Here is a 20,224-nt window from a genome sequence, read left to right as displayed (position 1 = left end):
CCTAAATTCTAAGGTGCGCAGCCAAAACGGGGTGTGGTTATAGGCAGGGAAATGAGGGTTTTGTGCTCATTACAAAAATTATGCGCACTGTTATAGAATATGCCCCTTTGTGCCTAAATCTACACACCGGTAATTACACCACAGTTTCCTTGGTGTAAATGGATGCATATAATTCTAGGTGCTGGGATATCGACTAAACGTATTCTATATTTTGCGTCTAAATCTAGGCGCCACTTACAGAACACACTTAGGTGGAAATTTGTTCCATATGGATTTTTCAGGCGCCACATATAGAATCTGGCCCAATATGTGCAAATTGCAAGGGGATGTGGCCTGGGTAGGTCAAACATCTGCATGTTTAGTCCCCGTTTCAATAGGAGAAAGCACACAGATGACCTAATGTTTTCATGCTCGGATTTACAAGTGCTCCCTGGCATGCATCGGTTTAAAAAAGTGTTTGTTTTACCAGCCCTTTGCAGAAGGGATTAAGGGAGGTATCCTTTTTAATCCCCCATTGTTTATTTCCCCCTTCTAAATTGAAAATAAATAAAGGTTATGGTCTCTTTAGATAATTAGCAGAATTTATACATACAGGCTTACAAAATAGCTCATATATACCTGTAACTTGTGACATGTCAACCAACACATGCAAGTTTCAGCAATTTAAAAGTATAAGTTAGCAAGGGCCTCTTTTAGTAAGCCACGTAGGTGCCTATGTGCGCCCATATGCGCGCCAAATTGGGGTTACCGCCCAGTTACCATGTGGCCCTTGCGGTAATTTCAATTTTGGCGTGCATCCACTACGAGCATCTGAAAAATATATTTTATTTTGTGGAGCTCATAGCAGACGCGCGCCAAGTGGCATCTGACTCGCATAGGTCATTACCGCCCAAATTCTTTACTGCTAGGTCTATGGCTGGCGATAAGGTCTCAGACCCAAAATGGATGTGCAGTAATTTTGATTTTGCTGCACGTCCATTTTCGGCAAAAAAAAGAAAAAAGAGGCATTTTTTGCAGGCGCGCTGAAAAATGGATCTGTGCGCGCCAAAAACCCGTTCCTACACTACCACAAGCTATATTCAGCGTGTCTTTGTAAAAGAACCCCCAAGTTTCTTGCATTGATTTTTTCCACATGTAGATTTGTAAAATGGCTGTTTCTACTGCATGTGCCAGCAAATATGTCTGTATCCCTGTAATTATTTTAGTAAAGGCTCTATATCCACACAAACATAGGCACACCCTAACCTGAATGTCTCAATTCTGATCTCCTCATTCTATGTAAAATGGGGGTCTTTATGGTGTAGGTCCCATAAAAATGTTTTAAAATTTCCCTATAAAGTCTGGCATTTCTAGGTTATGTCAGAACACACAATTCACTTGCTGTACGTTGCCTATGAGGCTTAACTAATCTGTTCTGTATTCAGAACACTTGTTCAGTAAAGTATGCACTTTATCTCTGATGGAGAAAGAGAATACTAGGGGTTGTTATGGTAACATCTCTCAAAAGCTTGGAAGTATTTGTGTATCTGGAGAAACCTTAACTCACTAACATTCTGTGAGTCAGAATACTGCCCTTGGGGACATGCAGATAATGTGGACAATATTATGAACTAGTATAAAAGGCCCGTTTCGGTAGGCAATGAAACGGGCGCTAGCAAGGTAATCCCCCTCTGCAGCGTCCTTCCTGTCTCCCCTGCCCCCCCTGCAGCCACCCATCTGGTCTCAGGACCCCCTCCCCACCAACCCTCCTCTGCCCCTGCAGCCACGCATGTGCAGCGGCCCTCCTCTCTCCCCTGCTCCCCCTGCAGCCACCCATGTCCAGCGACTCTCCTCTCCCCCTGCCCCCCCTGCAGCCACCCATGTCCAGCAACCCTCCTCTCCCCCTGCAGCTACCCATGTCCAGCGACCCTCCTCTCCCCTGCCCCCTGCAGCCACCCATGTCCCATGACCCTCCTCTCCTTTCCCCTTGCCCCCCCTGTAGCCACCCATGTCCAGCGACCCACCTCTCTCCCCTGCCCCCTGCAGCCACCCATGTCCAGTGACCCTCCTCTCCCCCTGCCCCCCCTGCAGCATCCCTTCTGCCTCCTCTGCCCTCCCCTGCAGCCACCCATCTGGTCTCAGGACCCCCTCCCTACTACTACTACTATTTAGCATTTCTATAGCGCTACAAGGCATACGCAGCGCTGTACAAACATAGAAGAAAGACAGTCCCTGCTCAAAGAGCTTACAATCTGCCCCCCCTGCAGCCATCCATGTCCAGTGACCCTCCTCTCCCCCTGCAGCCACCCATGTCCAGCGACCCTTCCCTCCCCCTGCCCTCTCCAGCCACCCATGTCCAGCGACCCTCCCCTCCCCCCTCGGCGCATCACCCAAAACTCTACCCCCCCCAGCGCATCACCCAAGCCCCTACCCCCCCTTGGGCACATCAACCCCATCGCCACCCGCAGCCGCCAATACTAACACTGTCCGGCCACTGCTGCGTCTCCTGTTGAGCAGCAGCAGCCGGTACAAAAAGAAAAAAAAGCCAAAAAAAGATTTTAAACCTGAAACACGGCTCCATAGACAGCCATCTGGCATTGGCTGTCATCTCTGCAGCCGCTCCTCCTCTCCCCTCTGACGTCGCTGCGCTCCTCCGGGGTCTTCCTGCAGGGGCAGTGACGTGGAGGGGAGAGGAGAGACGCTGCAGTGACGACAGCCAATGCCAGATGGCTGTCTATGGAGCCGCATTTCAGGTTAAAAATCTTTTTTTGGCTTTTTTCTTTTTGTACCGGCTGCTGCTGCTCCACAGGAGAAGCAGCAGCGGCTGGACAGCGTTAGTATTGGCGGCTGCGGGTGGCGAGGGAGTTGATGTGCCCAAGAAGGGGGGGGGGGGTAGGGGCTTTGGGGATGTGCCAGGGGGAGGGTCTTGGGTGATGCGTCGAGGGGGGGTAGGGGCTTGGGTGCTGCGCCAGGGCAGAGGGGCTTGGGTGTTGCGCCTAGGGGGGGCACTGAGAGCTGATTGGTAGGCAGGGGGAGGAGTAGGGAAACACGCTCCGTGTGTTTCCCTACTCCTCCCCCTGCCTGGCTCGCGGTTTTGCAGGGCAGGGGCTTGGATGTTGCGCCGAGGGGGGGGGCACTGACAGCTGTTTCCCTTGGAATCAGCTGTCAGTGACATCACTGACGTCAGTGCATTCTAAACTGCCTAGCAGACCACCTCCGAGGGAGCCACGGTACCAGGCACATTAGAACGTTGGAGGTGAGAATTATTATAGAGGATGGTATAAAACATGCAGTAATGTTAATGTACTTGGAGATTTTAATTACCTTTCGCAGGGTCTTCTAAAAGGTCCATGATGACTGAGTCTGCTCCTTTGGTATATACGATTATCTCCTTCGTCAGCGGGTGTCGCACAACCACCGACATTCTCTTTCTCACCGAGTCAAAGCCCAATGTGTAAAGAAGTTCAAAAGTCAAAAGGGTTCCCTGTGGAAGCCTCACTGTCACCTGATCAGGGGTCCGAGATACAAGAGTGAAACTGTAAGCTCGAGCAGCATGCACCAATGCAGCTTCATCTGGGCTTTCAGCTTCATAACAAAATTCTGTCTCTTCTGGACTTGGGGCAACTGAAGCAATGATGTCCTTGATGCTGTCTATACTGTTTTTACTGACTGAAGAGTCTTCTCTACCCACATAGTCTCCATATCCTGAACCGAAGCATGAAGTACTATCTTTGTCCAGTTCGCTAGTGGCTGGGCTCACTTTGTTGCCTTTTGCAGTGGGTATTGCTCCAATATCTGAGCTGGACTGCATTGAAGACGATGACTGACTAAGTCTCATGAATTTTAGCCTCTGGAACAGCTGCTGAAACTTCTCTAAGGATGTCCCTGGTGACTTCAGTTGTGGTGGCTCTGTAACCTTGAAATGTGCACAAGAGAAGGAGATGATTGCAATGTGACATCTTACATGACCCGTAGCACACAAAAATGGCTTGCAGTATAGGCAATAGTGATGAAACAAGAAGTGTGGGTTCTTTTCTCTATCATGAAGTACTACAGAAGGTGAACTGGAAGACATGATTGGCCGACATACCCGTACCACTGCTCAATGAGTTTTCATATAATCAAATGAAACACATCTAGCACTCAAAATGGTTGCGCCATACAGATCTCAGCAGACACTCTTTTCACAAGGACACATAGTCCATGACTCGCCTGCCTCCTCATCGGTCATGCTAACTTAAACTGGATTTTAATTATAATATTAATATGAGTAGGCACGCGACCATGGACTGTGTGACCATGTGAGTCACCGCTGAAGTCTATATGGTACAACCATTTTTTTTGTTACATTTGTACCCCGCGCTTTTCCCACTCATGGCAGGCTCAATGTGGCAGGCAATGGAGGGTTAAGTGACTTGCCCAGAGTCACAAGGAGCTGCCTGTGCTGGGAATCAAACTCAGTTCCTCAGTTACCCAGGACCAAAGTCTACCACCCTAACCACTAGGCCACTCCTAGTTTGATTACTTGAGTGGAACCCCCCCACACACACACTTTGGACATTACATTGACCAATTAAAGTGACTGAGAATTTTCATATACATATGATTGTGATCAAAATCAGGGAATACAATAAATAAGGTTCTTATAATAATTAATTGAATTCAAATTATGACCATTTCATGATGCCTTTCTTTGTTTGCTACTTTGCTTAATAACATCACAATGTACTTTTGATATAGCCTAGATTTTAAGTGATCCAAACTGGTCTGTTTTCCTATAGGCAGGTCCATATTCAAAGCTATTTATCTGGTTGACAGCAGATGTCAACCTGGAAAAAAGACATATATAATTATACAGTTGTTGCCACACTGAAAATATCCAGGTATCAACGATGTTCAGACTGTTAGAACATAAGAACATAAGAGTAGCTATACTGGGTCAGACCAATGGTCCATGTAGCCCAGTGTCCCATTTCCAAACAGTGGCCACCCTAATTCTAAATATGGCACTCAAAATTGCGCACCCAAATTTGGGTGCCCACCCAAAGTCTGACAAACGAGCCAATTAGTGCCAATAATTGGGCACGAATGGGAATGGGACTTTCTGTGGTTTTTGCAACTACATTCAAAGTGGTTTACATAGTATATACAGGTACTTATTTGTACCTGGGGCAATGGAGGATCAAGTGACTTGCCCAGAGTCACAAGGAGCTGCAGTGCAGTGCGAATCGAACCTAGTTTCCTAGGATCAAAGTCCGCTGTATTAACCACTAGGCTATTAATAATCAATTATCAGTGCTAACAGGCATTAAATAGTGCAGATCCGAAAGGGGATGCGGGCCATGGGAGGAGCACGGGTAGATCATGGGCATTCCTTGAATTTGTGCACAGTGTTACAGAATAAGAAAGATCCATGCCTAATTTAGGTGCAAGAATTTACACCAGGTTTCAGTTGGTGTAAATCGTCACACCCAAAACTGGGCAAGCATCCCAGTGCCAAACGCTATTTTATAAACAGCGCCCAACTTGAGTGCCGTTTATAGAGCAGGACCTGATGCTGTAAACAGAGTTTAGTCCTTACTGACCAGATAAAGTTAGGATCGCCTCTTTGCTGCTAAACCGTAACTAGAAACTCTGCTCGGGCTCTGCCCCCAGATTGCCCCAGCAGTACCCAGATAGTGCGGTCTCCTTTGGATTTTCAGGGGCACTATCTGGACAATGCCCCTGAAAATCCAGGTATGACCCCAGTGATGGGCACATATTTGAGTAGGAGCTGCATTTAAACAGATCAGTACTGATGAATAACAACCAGTCACCTTTTTGTGGTTGCTTCAAAATTTAAACCCTAGCTTTTCATGTCAAATTTAATCATCTAATAAATGAATTTTCCAAAGTCTCTTATCTGTATGCTTTGAGTAGTCTGTACATTCCACAGACTCTGCTCATGTATTAATGCTACAAAAATAATAAGCAGCAGTAGTTACAAGAGAACAGATAGAAAGACACATAGACGTGATGGTTTTACAAAACCAGTGTCCCTGTAGGAAACTATACTAAAAAGCATGGTGGATAATTCATCCATGGCCTAACATGAAATATCCAAGTGTCATTCCACTGTGGTGTTGTTTTTATTTGCAAATTTTTTCACTTTCAGGGAATGTTGTTAATGTTCTCTTTTCTTAAAGAGTGCACACTATGTGCACATAGGGGTAAATGGCACCTAAAAAAATTGGTGCCAAAAAATCCTGCTTAAGCAGTATTCTATAAGCCATGCCTAAAGTTCGGTGTGGTTTATAGAGTACACATTTAAGTGAAGAATTGCGTGTAAATATAGGCATGGCCATTTGCACTAATGAAAACATGATACAACTGCCCACCTCTACATTTATGCGCGGAGCACCATTACTCTGTGATTACATGTGTAACTCAAAGCCACGCCCCCATTCTACCCCAAAACACCCATGACCCTACTATTTTTGCACCTCATTTTTGGAACATGCATAAATTTTAGGTACTGATCCCTACCGTTACACATGTTGGTCCCAATTAAATCTAATTTGCGCCAATAAATTGCTTGTTAAAAAGCCAATTATTGGCACTAATTGACTTGTTATTCAATTAAATTATGCACGCAAATCGGGAACATGCCTAACTTTGCGTACACAATTTTTGGAGACCTTTACAGAATCAAGGAGATAGTGCAGAATCTTTCCCAATAGTTTGCACATGCACCCTAGATGGAAAAGAGCGTGCACTATTTGCAAAGAGAGCGCACTATGACTGGTAGATGACATTCATTTCAAACATAGTAACATAGTAGATGACGGCAGAGAAAGACCTGTACGGTCCATCCAGTCTGCCCAACAAGATAAACTCATATGTGTTACTTTATATGTATACCTGACCTTGATTTGTATCTGCCATTTTCAGGGCACAGACCGTAGAAGTCTGACCAGCACTAGTCCCACCTCCCAACCACTAGCCCCGCCTCCCAACCACTGGCACTGCCACCCAATCTCTGCTAAACTTCTGATGATCCATTCCTTCTGAACAGGAATAACGACCCATCCTTACACTGAATGCATGGGCAAAAGCAGGAAGTGTGTGACTTAATTTGCAAGAGGACCTTATGAGACTGGGACACTGGGCATCCTAAGGGCAGATTATGTTTAGGGCCAGATTCTGTGAATGGCATCTAAAAAATACGTGCAAGCACTTAGCACTTTTCTATAAACTGCACCTACAGGTAGGCACAGTTTATAGAATAGCATATAGGGCTGGTGAATGCGCCTACATTTAGGTGTGGCTATTTATGCCACGGAAATCCTAGTGTAAATACCTGTGCCTAAATCCCCCTAATTCTATAAGCACGCGTGTAAATTTGTGGAATGCCCTGACACGCCCACAATCTTCCCATGGTTGCTCCCCCTTTTCAGCTAAACATGTTAGGATTTGCACACATCTCTTTTTAGAATACACGTGTAAATTCTAATTATTTCCAATTAGTGCTGATAATTGGTTATCGGCCAATTATCATCACTGATTGGCTTGTTAGTCAATTAAGGTGCGTGTATAAATTGGCCGTACACTCAATTTAACTTGCACAACTCACCATGCCTTCTATAGAATCCGAGGGTTAATGTGAGCAAGGGCAAAGTGATGCATGTGGGAAAGAGGAACATAAACTATAGCTAAGTGATGCAAAGTTCCACATTAGAAGTCACCGCCCAGTAAAAAGATCTAGGTGTTATCATTGATGATACGTTTAAACCCTTTGCTCAGTGTGCAGCAGTGGCTAAGAAAGCAAATAGAATGTTATGAATTATTAGGAACGGAATGGAAAACAAAACTGAGAATGTCTTTATCTGCTATCATCTGCTATGTTCATGTTAGAATGCCTTTGTATTGCTCCATGGTGTCACAGTACCTCAAATACTGTATGCAATTCTGGTCACAGAATCTCAAAAACGATATAGTGGAATTAGAAAAGGTACACAGAAGGGCAATAAAAATGATAAAGGGGATAGGATGACTTCCCTAGGCGGAAAAGCTAAACCGACTAGGGCTCTTCAGTTTGGAGAAGAGACAGCTGAGGGGAGGTACTGAAATAACTGAAACAATACTAATTGGAAAATGTGGGGTAGAAATGTTGAAATAAATAAATAAATAAATAAGCAAATAAGTAAGTAAGTAAATAAATAAATAAATAAATAAATAAATAAATAAATATAATGTAGGTCTATAAAATACTGAATGGAATGGGTAGATGTGAATCACTTTTTTATTCTTTCCAAAAATACTAGAACTTGGGGGCTCACAATGAAGCTATTAAGTAGTAAGTTTAAAACAAACTGGAGAAGATATTTGTTCCCTCAATGTGTAATTAAGCTCTGGATTTCATTGTCAGAGAATGTGGTGAAAGCATTTATCTTAGTAGGGCTTTAAAAAGATTTGGATAATTTCCTAAAATAAAAGTCTATAAGCCATTATTAAGATGGGCTTGGGAAAATCCACTGCTTATTTCTAGGATAAGCAGCAGAAAATCTGTTTTACTCATTTGGGATCTTTCCAGGTACTTGTGACCTGGATTGGCCACTGTTGAAACCAGGATACTGGACAAGGTGGACCATTGGTCTGACTCAGTACGTGGCAGAAACCCAATTAGTAGCACAATTCCCATGCTACTAATTCTGGGGCAAGCAGTGACCTCCTTCACGTCCATCTCAATAACAGACTATGGACATTTCCTCCTATTTTTTTTAAAGTATTTCCATAAAATTTCATTGAATGAGTGAAAAATCGATTCATCTCCAACCGCTCCATACCGCTCAGGATTTTGTAGACCTCAATCATAACCACCCTCCAGCCGTCTCTTTCCAAGCTGAAGAGCCCTAACCTCTTTAGTCTTTCCTCATATGGGAGCAGTTCCATCCCCTCTATCATTTTGCTCGCTCTTCTTTGAACCTCTTCTAATTCCACTATATCTTTTTTGAGATACGGTGACAAGAATTGAACACAATACTCTAAGTGAGGTTGCACCATGGAGCGATACAAAGGCATTATAATATTTTTGGTCTTATTTTGCATCCCTCTCATAATAATTTCTAGAATCCTGTTTGCTTTCTTGGCAGAAAATTGCAGCTTATTGTCTACAATGACACTTAGATCTTTTTCTTGAATGCCGACTCCTAAAGTGGACCCTAGCATTAAATAACTATGATTCATACTATTCTTCCCAAAGTGCATCACTTTGCATTTGTCTTCCAGTTTCCTAAGTTCTTCCTGCAATTTTTCACAATCTGCTTGCGTTTTGACAACTTTAAATAGTTTTGTGTCATCTGCAAATGTAATCACCTCACTCATCATTCTGATTTCCAGATCATTTATAAATATGTTAAATAGCACCGATCCCAGTTCAGATCCCTGCAACACTCCACTTTCCACCCTCCTCCATTGAGAAAAATGGCCAATTAACCCTACCCTCTGTTTTCTGTCCAATAACCAATTCTTAATCCACAGAAGGGCATTGCCTCCTATCCCATGATTCCTTAGTTTTCTCAGGAGTTTACAGGCCTAAAAGTTAATTAAGGGTACCCAATTCTGAAGGCTCACCAAGGGCACCTTATTTGCTTGCACAGGCCTTGCTGCCAGGTTTTTCAGCAGCTTGTTTCACAAAAGATACACAATATTTAATCAATCTCACGGAAGTAGTATCAGCATCCTTACCCTTTGCCTGGGCTCAGTTGCTGTAGACACCACCACTGTGTTACAGATGGCAAGAGCCAGGAAGAAGTCATTGATGGGGGAGGTCTCTGGTCTGCGGCCACTTGCTGGATTACACCGTGATAGTTCATCAGTCTGGTTAGTGGCATCTTTCACCTTCTTCAACAGTGTGTGATCTGGAGCAACATCCTTTTCCTGAAGCACAAGACAGAATTTCTCAGTGAAGGTCTCATGTGCCGACACAACCAAACTGTGTTGCAGCAGTCAAACAAGATATTCAATGGCACTATCCAATTTTGTGCTGATGAATATCCTTTGGGGACCCAGTCAGTGCTAGTTAACTGGGTAAGAGCCTCTTCTATCTAGTTAACTAGCACTGAACATCAATGCCTATGATTATACAGTTTTGTTTAGGTTGAATGATAAGCTGAAATCAAATCTCAATCAACATATGTTGATTAAGGTATAAATTCTATAAATGGTGCCTAAAAAATTAGCACTGAAAAAATTGCTAAGCGCTATTCTATACATGGTGCTCAGTTAGGTGATGTTTATAGACTAGCGCTTAGATCCAGGAACCACAACTACTTTTAGGTGCGACCATTTACACCAACGAAACCCCGGTGTAAATCACTGTGCCTAAATTAGGCGTGGATCCCCTGAATGCAATAACAAGATGCATACATTAAAGGAATGCCTCTGATTCACCCATGACTCTCCCATATCCACACCCCTTTTTGGACTTGTGCGTAAAATTTATGCACAAATCCCGTGCCTATATTTAGGCATGCAAATTTTATTTAAATCCAATTAGCACCAATAATTGCTTGTTAAAATTCCAATTATCAGCGCTAATTAGCTCATTATTCAATTACATTGCAGACATAAATTGGGCACATGACCACATTTGCATGCACAATTTAAAGTGCCATTTATAGAATTCTTGGGTATGTTGCTATGCAAACCATGATGTCCACACAACTTTCACTTGGAGTAGTTTCCTTATTACATGCAACTGCATTTGGGCTCTTTTTAGGGCTAATATGACTGCACTAGGCTCTGTGGCTGGTGGTGGTATCTAGAGAGGCCTAAAGAGGGGGCAGATGCAACTGAAAGGAGCAGCCTGGCCTGCTGGCAGGAGGAAGACCAAGTGACATTTCCAGGAGTGTTGCAAGACGCTCAGAAGTTGTGAGGGAATAACCCTTCATTGCCTCAGATATAAGCTTAGATTGTAAGCCATATGGGGACAGGGAAATACCTGCTATACCTGAATGTAACTTGCTTTGAGCTATCCTTGAAAGGTATAAGCTAATTGTAAATAAAATACAAACTTGGTGTGGCAATGAAATGCAGGCTTAATACAGCACTAAGGTCTCCTGCCGTCTAAAAAGAATAGATGCCTCAATAGCATTTTCCTACCCACATTTTGAAGAAAAGAACCTTGCTGAACCTCTGTGTTACACAACTGCTGTGGTCTTTAAAATAATGACATTGAACTAACTCTCAAACCTTTTACTGTTTGACTAAAGACTTCCAGTGGCATTTCCTTTACAACAAAACAAAACCAACCTATCAAAAACTGAACCATTTTGGAAAGAGTGGCAGGGGAGAATGGATATAAAAAATACATACAAAAAGAGATAAATGATCCAGTCTCAGTAAAATGACAGATACCAACAGTGACAGTGGATGAGATCATTACTTCTCACAGGACTCAGCAAAAAACATGAGGCAGCCCTGGTTACTGCGGGGGGCCATCCCCCGTGAGCTGCTGAAGGTAAAAAAGCTGAATTCTGCTTTAATGCTTTCCTCATTGTCTGGAGGACAATGACATTTTGAAACACTTGACATGGGAGATTTCATTCTCCAGGCTCACTCCTCAATGAAATGTAGTCAGATTATTAGCAGTCATGCCACGGCTCGCTCTGTCTGAGGGATTAGAAGTCGGCAGCATTATTCATTCTGGATTCATCTCCACTCAGAGACACATTCGATGACAGCAACTAGAGATAAAGCTGACAGGTTCTCTTTAGTACTGCTAAGCATTAGAGAATTAAAGAGCAGTTCTATAAGGTGCATCTAAAGTTAGGCACCGATAATGCTCCCATATGTACAGTATAATAGAACAAACACGCGTGACTGGCAGTTTCACATATAAGCGCTGGATGCTGTGCTATAAAATGTGCCCTTGGGTCTCTTAAGGACCCTTTTAATAAGCTGCGGTAAAAAGGACCATGCGCTAGCAGCGGGAGCCGTTTTTGCCATGCGCTGCGGCCCTTTTAAGCGCAGCAGGTAAAAAGGCCGACAAAAGAAATGGTCATGCAGTAATATTGAACATACCGAGTGGCCATGCAGGAGGGGAGGGAGCACTTACTAACACCCACTGAGGTGACGGGAAGGGCTCCTGCGCTAACCCTGCGGTAATAGGGCAGTGATTACCATGGGCGAAGCGTGGGCATATCATGTGAGTTTTAACTAGCGATGCACACAGATTATAGAATAACGCAAGTTATGTGCATGGCATGGCACATTTACACCTGCCACTGAGCTGACAGAAGCTTCCACGCCTACGTTTTGGTGCATCTATGCCGTCTTATGCCTAGCTTAGGCACTCCTATGCACCATTATAGAATTGACGTAAAGTGCTAGATTCTATATATGGTGCCTAAAAAATTGGCACTGAGAAAACCCACACTTAGCTCTATTCTATAAAGCTCGCCTAACGTTAGGAGCAGTTTATAGAATATGCGTAGTGGCCGGCCCGTGACTAAAATTTTAGCGCAGGCATTTATGCCAACTAAAACCTAGTGTAAATTCCCATGTTTTATTTAGGCACAGATCAGGCATATTATGTAACAGTGCGCATAATTTTCAGGAACACCCACAACCTGCCCATACCCCTCCCATGGCTACACCCTCTTTTGAGATCCACAAGGTTCAATTTACATGCATCACTTTATAGAATACGCTTAGCAAGTCTTGCACATAAATCCTAATTAGTCCCAATTAGTGCTGATAATTGTTTGTTAGCTTCTAATTATCAGCACTGAAAACTGCTATAAACTGAAAACCGCTATAAATATGGCAACTGATCTTTATACGAGGAAAGTAAACAAAAACAAGAGAAACAGGAAGCCTATATGGTTCTCCAAACAAGCGGCTGTAAAAATAAAGGCAAAAGAGGCTTCATTCAAGAAATACAGAAGAATGCAACAAGAGATTACCGGATTAAACTCAAAGAAGCAAAGACAAAAATGTGACTAGCGAAAGCACGTGCGGAAGAAAAAATGGCTAAAGAAGTAAAGAGAGGTGACAAAACCTTTTTTAGATATACTAGGGAAGAAGAAAAAATAGGAATGGAATTGCAAAACTGAACGATACTGAGAATAGCTATGTGGAGAGAGATGAGGATAAAGTGAATGGACTAAACAAATAATTCACTTCGGTGTTCATGGAAGAAAATCCTGGAGAAGGACCCCGATCGGCTGCCGAGGATATATCTGGGAATGGACTGGATATAGTGCCGTTCACGGAAGAAAGTGTTTATAAACGGTTTGAAAATCTGAAAGTGTATAAAGCTATGGGGCCGGATGGGATACATCCCAAGATACAGAGGGAGCTCAGAGAAATCCTTGTGGGACCTTTTAAGGATTTATTTAATAGATCTTTAGAGATGGGAGATGTTCCGCAGGATTGGAGATGAGCTGATGTGGTCCCTCTTCATAAAAGCGGAGATAGGGAAGAAGTGGGAAACTACAGGTCGGAAAACCTCACATTGGTGGTAGGAAAAATAATGGAATTGCTGCTGAAGGAAAGGAAAGGATACAGGATCTGAGGCAACGTGGCTTTACCAAAGAACTGGATGAAGTATATGCGGTAGATGTGATCTACTTGGAATTCAGAAAAGCCTTTGATTCAGTCCCTCACAGAAGACTTGTGAATAAGCTGAAAGGGCTGAACTTAGGACCCAAAGTGGTGAACTGGATAGGAAACTGATTGACCAACAGGCGGCAGAGGGTGGTGGTAAATGGAATCGAATTGGAGGAAAGGAAGGTGAGTAGTGGAATGCCTCAGGGGTCAGTGCTGGGGTCGATTCCATTTAATATATTTGTGAGAGACATTGCTGAAGGGTTAGAAGGAAAGGTTTGCTTTTCTTTGGATGACATGAAGAAAGCCAATAGAGTAGATACCCTGGAGGGAGTAGAAACCATGAGAAGGGATCTCCAAACGTTAGAAGAATGGTTGAGGGTCTGGCAGATAAAATTTAATTCTATTAGAATTTGGGGGTCAAAACATATGTACTGGTAATATCTATTGAATCTCCATTATTGATTTACCAGTCTTAAACTATTCAGTAAATTTTAATAATTATCATTTACTTTAATAATTATGGTGTTCAGTAGTGTTCCTAGTAACCATCCAGCATGGTAACACTTATTGGGTGACACTTCTTATTGTAACATCATAGCTCCTGGACCCTCCCTACCAGCCCTTGACAGAGCTGACTATGTAAATTCTACAATCTGTCTGTATAGTCCCGATTTTCACTCTTGAACAGAACAAATTGTGAAAAAGCAAATCACTTATCTTCTGAGTGGGGGGTCCAGTGTCAAAGCATTACTGTTTCCATGCTGGTTAGTCGAGTTAAAATTTAATGCCAGGAAGTGCAGAGTGATGCACTAGGGGTGCAGAAATACAAAAGAGATGTACCAGATAAGAGGGGAGAGATTGGTAAGCTTGGTTCAGGAGAGGAACCTTGGGGGTGATGATGTCTGAAGATCTCAAAGTGACAAAACAGCGCGACAAGGCGGCGGCCACGGCCAGAAGGATGGTAGGCTGCTTAGAGAGGGGTATAACCAGCAGAAGAAAGGAGGTGTTGATGCTCTTGTACAAGTCGTTGGTGAGGCTCCACATGGAGTATTGTTTTGGAGGCCTTATCTTGCTAAGGATGTAAAAGACTTGAAGCAGTTCAGAGAAAAGCGACTAAAATGGTAGGGGGTTTACATAGCAAGACATACGTGGAGAGACTTACTGACCTAAACATGTATACCCTGGAAGAAAGGAGAAACAGGGGTCATATGATATAGATGTTCAAATATTTGAAAGTATTAATCCGCAAACAAACCTTTTCCAGAGATGGGAAGGTGGTAGAACCAGAGGGCATGAACTGATGTTGAAAGGGGCCGACTCAGGAATAATGTCATGAAGTATTTTTTCACTGAGAGGGTGGTAGATACCTGGAGTGCCCTCCCGTGGGAGGTGGTAGAGATGAAAACGGTAACAGAATTCAAAAATGTGTGGGACAAACACAAAGGAATCCTGATGATAAGAATTGGATCCAAAGAAGCTTAGCGGAGATTAAGTAGGAAAGCTAGTGCTAGGCTGACTTCTATGGTCTGTGCCCTGATCGAGGCTGAATAGATTTTGATGGGCTGGAGTGGAGCTGTTCAGGGGCTTTGACAACAATTTCAGAAATTTTAGAACAAGGCCAGTGATAGGCAGACTTCTACGGTCTATGCCCTAAAAATGAAAAGGATAAATCAAGATCAGGTATACATATGATGTATCACTTCATACCATATGCAATGAGTTTATCTTATTGGGCAGACTGGATGCACCATACAGGTCTTTATCTGCCATCATCTACTATGTTACTATGGCGCTGATTGGTTTGTTAACCAATTAAGTTCTATGCACAATTGGCTACGTGTGCTGATTTGCATGTGGAACTTTAGTCACTATTTATAGAATCTGGGGGTATGTGCATCTTTTTTGCCACTTTATGCTTTTTGAAATATTTCATTTGCTATGCACTTTTAAAGTGTTTAACAAAATGCCTTTATTTTATCCAGGGCCAGAATTAGGGTGGAACAACTGGAGCATTGCCTTGGGTTTTATATTTAGAGGGCACCAACCTCTGGGATTTGGGGAGGGGGAGGGGAAGGGACAATACACCCTATGTTTAATACAGTGCTATTTCGAGTACATTTGTACTTGGTTCCAGCACTGCTTTTATGGTAATGAATATTCTATTTCAGACACTGAAGTTACACAATCCAGGGTGTAATTAATCTGTTGTGCTTGAGACACATGGCATTGTTAAGTAGCATTCTAGACAGAGGTACAGCAATGAGTATTCCCAGAAAAGGGTCAGTTTAAAAAAAGACTGAATGAATAAAAAATCTGGTTAATTTTAGCTGGCTGTCTTTAGGGAAAAATTCAGTTGAACACAACTGACTAGGCTTTCATCTGAAATACACCTGAATCATGATTAGATAGATTTAGCACAACTATATCCTGTGGCCATGGTTGCCACCCTACATTTAGCATTGAAATTCTGTACAAAGGGGACAGTTTTATAACTGGGTCACACTTAGGGCTAGATTCTACATATGGCGCCAAAAATATCGGCTCTGAAAAAAGCGCTATTCGATAAACCGTGCTTACAGTTAGGCATGGCTTATAGAATAGCGCTTATGCCTGGGAATCATGCCAAACTTTAGCTATGGCCATTTGCAACTACTGAAACGTGGTGCGAATGTACACACTTACATTAGGAGCATATTCCCGTTATTATAAAACAACATGCGTTAATTTTAGGAATGTCCCCGTTCCGTCCAGCAGACAAAGAAGCAGACTAGAAATACTAAAATGCTGGTGGTTTTATCCCCTATAGGTATATGTTCCCTTTTGGTGCTTTTCACTATTTTCCTACCTTGTAGCATCAATGTTACACAACTTGCTGTCAATACTAGAGAATGACACGGGGATAAGATTTGTCCCCATCCCTACTCCATCCCCGCAGGCCCCATCTCCGTCCCCAGGTTCTATCCCTGTCCCTGTCCCATCCCCGTGGACTCTGTTCTCATCTGCAGAAGCCTGAAACACTTATGATTTTATATTTAAATCTTTGTATTAAAGTATAAAAAGGAACAATATGCTGTGCAACTGTTGTGTATAAATTACAAATAGAAAACAATAACAACAACTAGCAGCTATAATAACCCTCCCACCACCACCATCCTCTACCCTTCCAACCCCAACAATAACTGACTTCTACTACCCCAAGGAATCCTAATCCACCCTGTTAAATTGTCTAGGCGTACAAAATACAACCTGTTCTGTATGACCTAGAGGAGAGAAATATGCCCTATGAAACACTGTTATGAGTTTTTAATCTGTGGATGAATAAGAAGTCATCACCAGTCTCAGGATTCAGTTTAGCTCTCCTGTCTTCCACAGTCCCTCCTGCAACAGAAGATATCTTCTTAGAAAATGCTGGTATCAGGATGTACAGGATCCCCTATGCAAATTTTGCTAGCTGTGGCCAGCATGTTTGCTTGTTTTTCAAAAAAAATAAAAATATTGTTGTCTGTATCAAACGTAAATAACAGGTTGCCCTGTCCCCGTGGGATGTGTCCCCATTCCCACCCCATCCCTGTGGGATCTGTCCCCGTCCCCATCCCCGCAGTTACTGCGGGCCCCTGTCCCCGTGTTCTCTACAATTTATCTGCAGGAAAGTGATACTAGATCAGACTGCAACTGACAGTGTTCTGGGGTTATTGTCACACTCTGCTTCTATGGTTCTAGAAACCTGCTAGGCCAGCTCTGATTCTCAGGCCTCTCTCATCCTAATGGTATGTAGAAACTTGCTGGTGGGAAGGAAATTCAATTTTAAAAAGTTTAAATTTTTTGGGAGTATTCCTTTGGTCCCCTGTGCTTTTTCTTTTGAAGACTGGGAAGTAAGAATGAGTATGAGCAGAGAGAAACTTTTCAAAGACTCTTCTGGAAGAACAGTGCTAATTAGGCTTTGTACTTTGTCTTCCTGATCACTGATTTCCAAACAAGCAGGCTATCTAAAGACAGACTCAGTCGCTAAATGCTTCACTGACTAAATTATTATTACATTTCTTTACAGAAATGAATTGGCAGCTTTCTTAAACAAAGGTACTATTCAACCATAATCAATTTACATCTTCTTTTAATGCATTTATTAACCCTATATACACCATTTTAACATTGTGTAGGGGGTGTAGAAGTGTGAATGTGAACAGATACTGCTTTGGCTGGGGGGGGGGGGCATTCAGAGTGAATGTCTACAGTTTTCATTTTATTGGAAAACATATTGGTTCTTGAAGCAATATTTGTTAAATAATGATGTCAATACTGGATTCTTACCTGCAGTTCTGGGAACCTGCAGTATAATTGTTGAAATGCTTTTAACCTTGATAACCCAGCTCAAAGTAAGAGCAATTAAGCACTGATTTTCTGACCCTGCACCTCCTTTCATGTCTTACTATTTCAAGAGATATGTTCAAGATTGGTACAATCACTGTAATTCGTTTACAAGACATGCAATGGAATCAATAGGGCTGATCTATTCGGTTGAACTAGTTCTGCTGAGTGACTGCAGAGTCCCTGTTTAATCCATTGCCATGTCTTTGCTGTAGTGCCAGTTATAAATGATGCTCACCATGCAGCACTGTTGCAAGGGGTAGACAGGCACAGTGATTGCATGGGGTGCCAAGCTGGGGTGGGGACAAGTACTATGCTGCCTTTTTGAGACATGATGTGAAAGCAAAGAACTCATAAAGGATGGGGAAAAGCACGATATAACCGAAATCACAAATGAAATCAAACACAGCCTCCAAATAATGAACTCATGGGCGGACACATTCCAACTAAAGCTAAACGCAGAAAAGACACAGTGTCTCATCCTATCCTCTCAATATAACACAAACAAACCCAATACTATAAACACCCCAGACTACACCCTTCCAGTCTCAGGCAGTCTGAAAATTCTGGGAGTCACAATTGACCGAAATCTCACACTCGAAGACCATGCGAAAAATACTGCAAAGAAAATGTTCTACTCAATGTGGAAACTTAAAAGGATCAAACATTTCTTCCCAAGGGAAGTATTCCGCAGCCTAGTATAATCAATGGTACTAAGCCATCTAGATTACTGCAATGACATTTATGCTGGATGCAAAGAACAAATCATTAAGAAGCTTCAGACCGCCCAAAACACAGCAGCCAGACTCATATTTGGGAAAGCGAAATACGAAAGTGCCAAGCCCCTAAGAGAAAAACTGCATTGGCTCCCATTAAAAGAACGAATTGCGTTTAAAGTTTGCACCCTGGTCCACAAAATCGTTCACAGGGAAGCCCCGGCCTACATGTCAGACCTTATAGACTTGCCTACTAGGAACGCAAAAAGATCAGCATGCTCATTCCTCAATCTCCACTACCCCAATTGTAAAGGGCTAAAATACAAATCCACATATGCAACCAGTTTCTCCTACATCTGCACACAACTATGGAACGCACTACCGAAGGCCATAAAAACAACGCAAGACCTAACTATCTTCCGAAAGCTACTGAAAACTGAACTGTTCAAGAAGGCATACCAATAACATCCATCCTCAATGCTAAATAATAAGACTGCACATGAACTAGAAAAACCAAACTCTTTACCACTTAAATGTATAACCTCTTTAATAATAATAATCAAGCACTACCACTTTAATCCTTATGTCGATTATGGTCTCTCTATAGTCGATGACCTAATGTATGTTACAATCTAATCTATCACTCAGGAACTAATATGCAATACCATAACGTATTCTTCTTTACCATGTATGTATGCATCTTAATGCAATGCCTTTTGTAAATCTGTTACCCGGAAATGGCAACCGCCATTACGGCAAATGTAAGCCACATTGAGCCTGCAAATCGGTGGGAAAATGTGGGATACAAATGCTACAAATAAAAAATAAAAATAAAAAAACCCTTGTCCTGGGCATTGTTTTGTCCAGAGAATGTCCTGTGGTGCATCTAAAGGAAGGGCTGATTTCTACTTTAATGCTGGAAACAGCTTTCATTCACTACCAAGTTTTACACTCCACCAATGACCAAGTAGCAGAAGGTCCAATTCGGAAATAGAATTTCCTCTTTACAGTCTTCCACATGTCAAATTAACCATAAGTGATTATGATTATAAGATCAGGAGTTTATTTCTTGCCAACTCTCTGATATAAAATTCAAGGTGAATCACACTCAAATTAAAATAAGAAACTGAAAACAAACATCAGACATTACGCAAGATCAGAGCAGAGAAATACTTAATTAATGAGTAAAAAACCTAAAGCTCCCCAGCTCTAGTATACAGGTACTTTTTTTTAATGCTTTACAAAACAAAAGATAATTCTCCATCAAGAGTAATTCAGATAGATGATTATTCCAATAGCGTACAGCTAAGAAGAAAAACAATTGAGAACAAGCAGCCTTAAATCATATATTTTTTGTTGAAGGAAAAGCTAGCAATAGATGATTGCATCTTCTGGAAACTGTCCTAGATTTTAACACATTTAGCAATTGAGGTCCACCTTCAGGACACAAACATTTCAAGAATATAAAAACTAAACAGACTGCCTTAAAAATAACCCAAGGCATTGCTTAGAAGACTTCACAGGCAACCAGTCCAATACGCCTAATAAAAGGCTTATATGATCCAGCTGAG

At 42.4% G+C, this 20,224-nt stretch overlaps 1 protein-coding gene across 3 annotated transcripts in view; it reads right to left on the bottom strand.

Annotated features, from left to right (window-relative positions):
• ATP10B (ATPase phospholipid transporting 10B (putative)) overlaps positions 1–20,224 on the bottom strand; it is a 234,335-nt gene that overhangs the window by 43,782 nt on the left and 170,329 nt on the right. For all 3 annotated transcript variants that reach the window (XM_030212611.1, XM_030212612.1, XM_030212613.1), the window contains 2 exons: positions 9,706–9,897; positions 3,304–3,895 (listed from right to left, as the gene is read on the bottom strand). In XM_030212611.1, the coding sequence (XP_030068471.1) occupies positions 3,304–3,895; positions 9,706–9,897 (784 nt within the window). The remainder of the gene's footprint in view (positions 1–3,303; positions 3,896–9,705; positions 9,898–20,224) is intronic.

This window comes from Microcaecilia unicolor, chromosome 8 (genome assembly GCF_901765095.1).
Source record: "Microcaecilia unicolor chromosome 8, aMicUni1.1, whole genome shotgun sequence".
In the NCBI taxonomy this organism is placed as follows: Eukaryota; Metazoa; Chordata; class Amphibia; order Gymnophiona; family Siphonopidae; genus Microcaecilia; species Microcaecilia unicolor.
The sequence above is the reverse complement of the archived record's forward strand: the minus strand, read 5'-3'. Positions and strand labels throughout refer to the sequence as shown.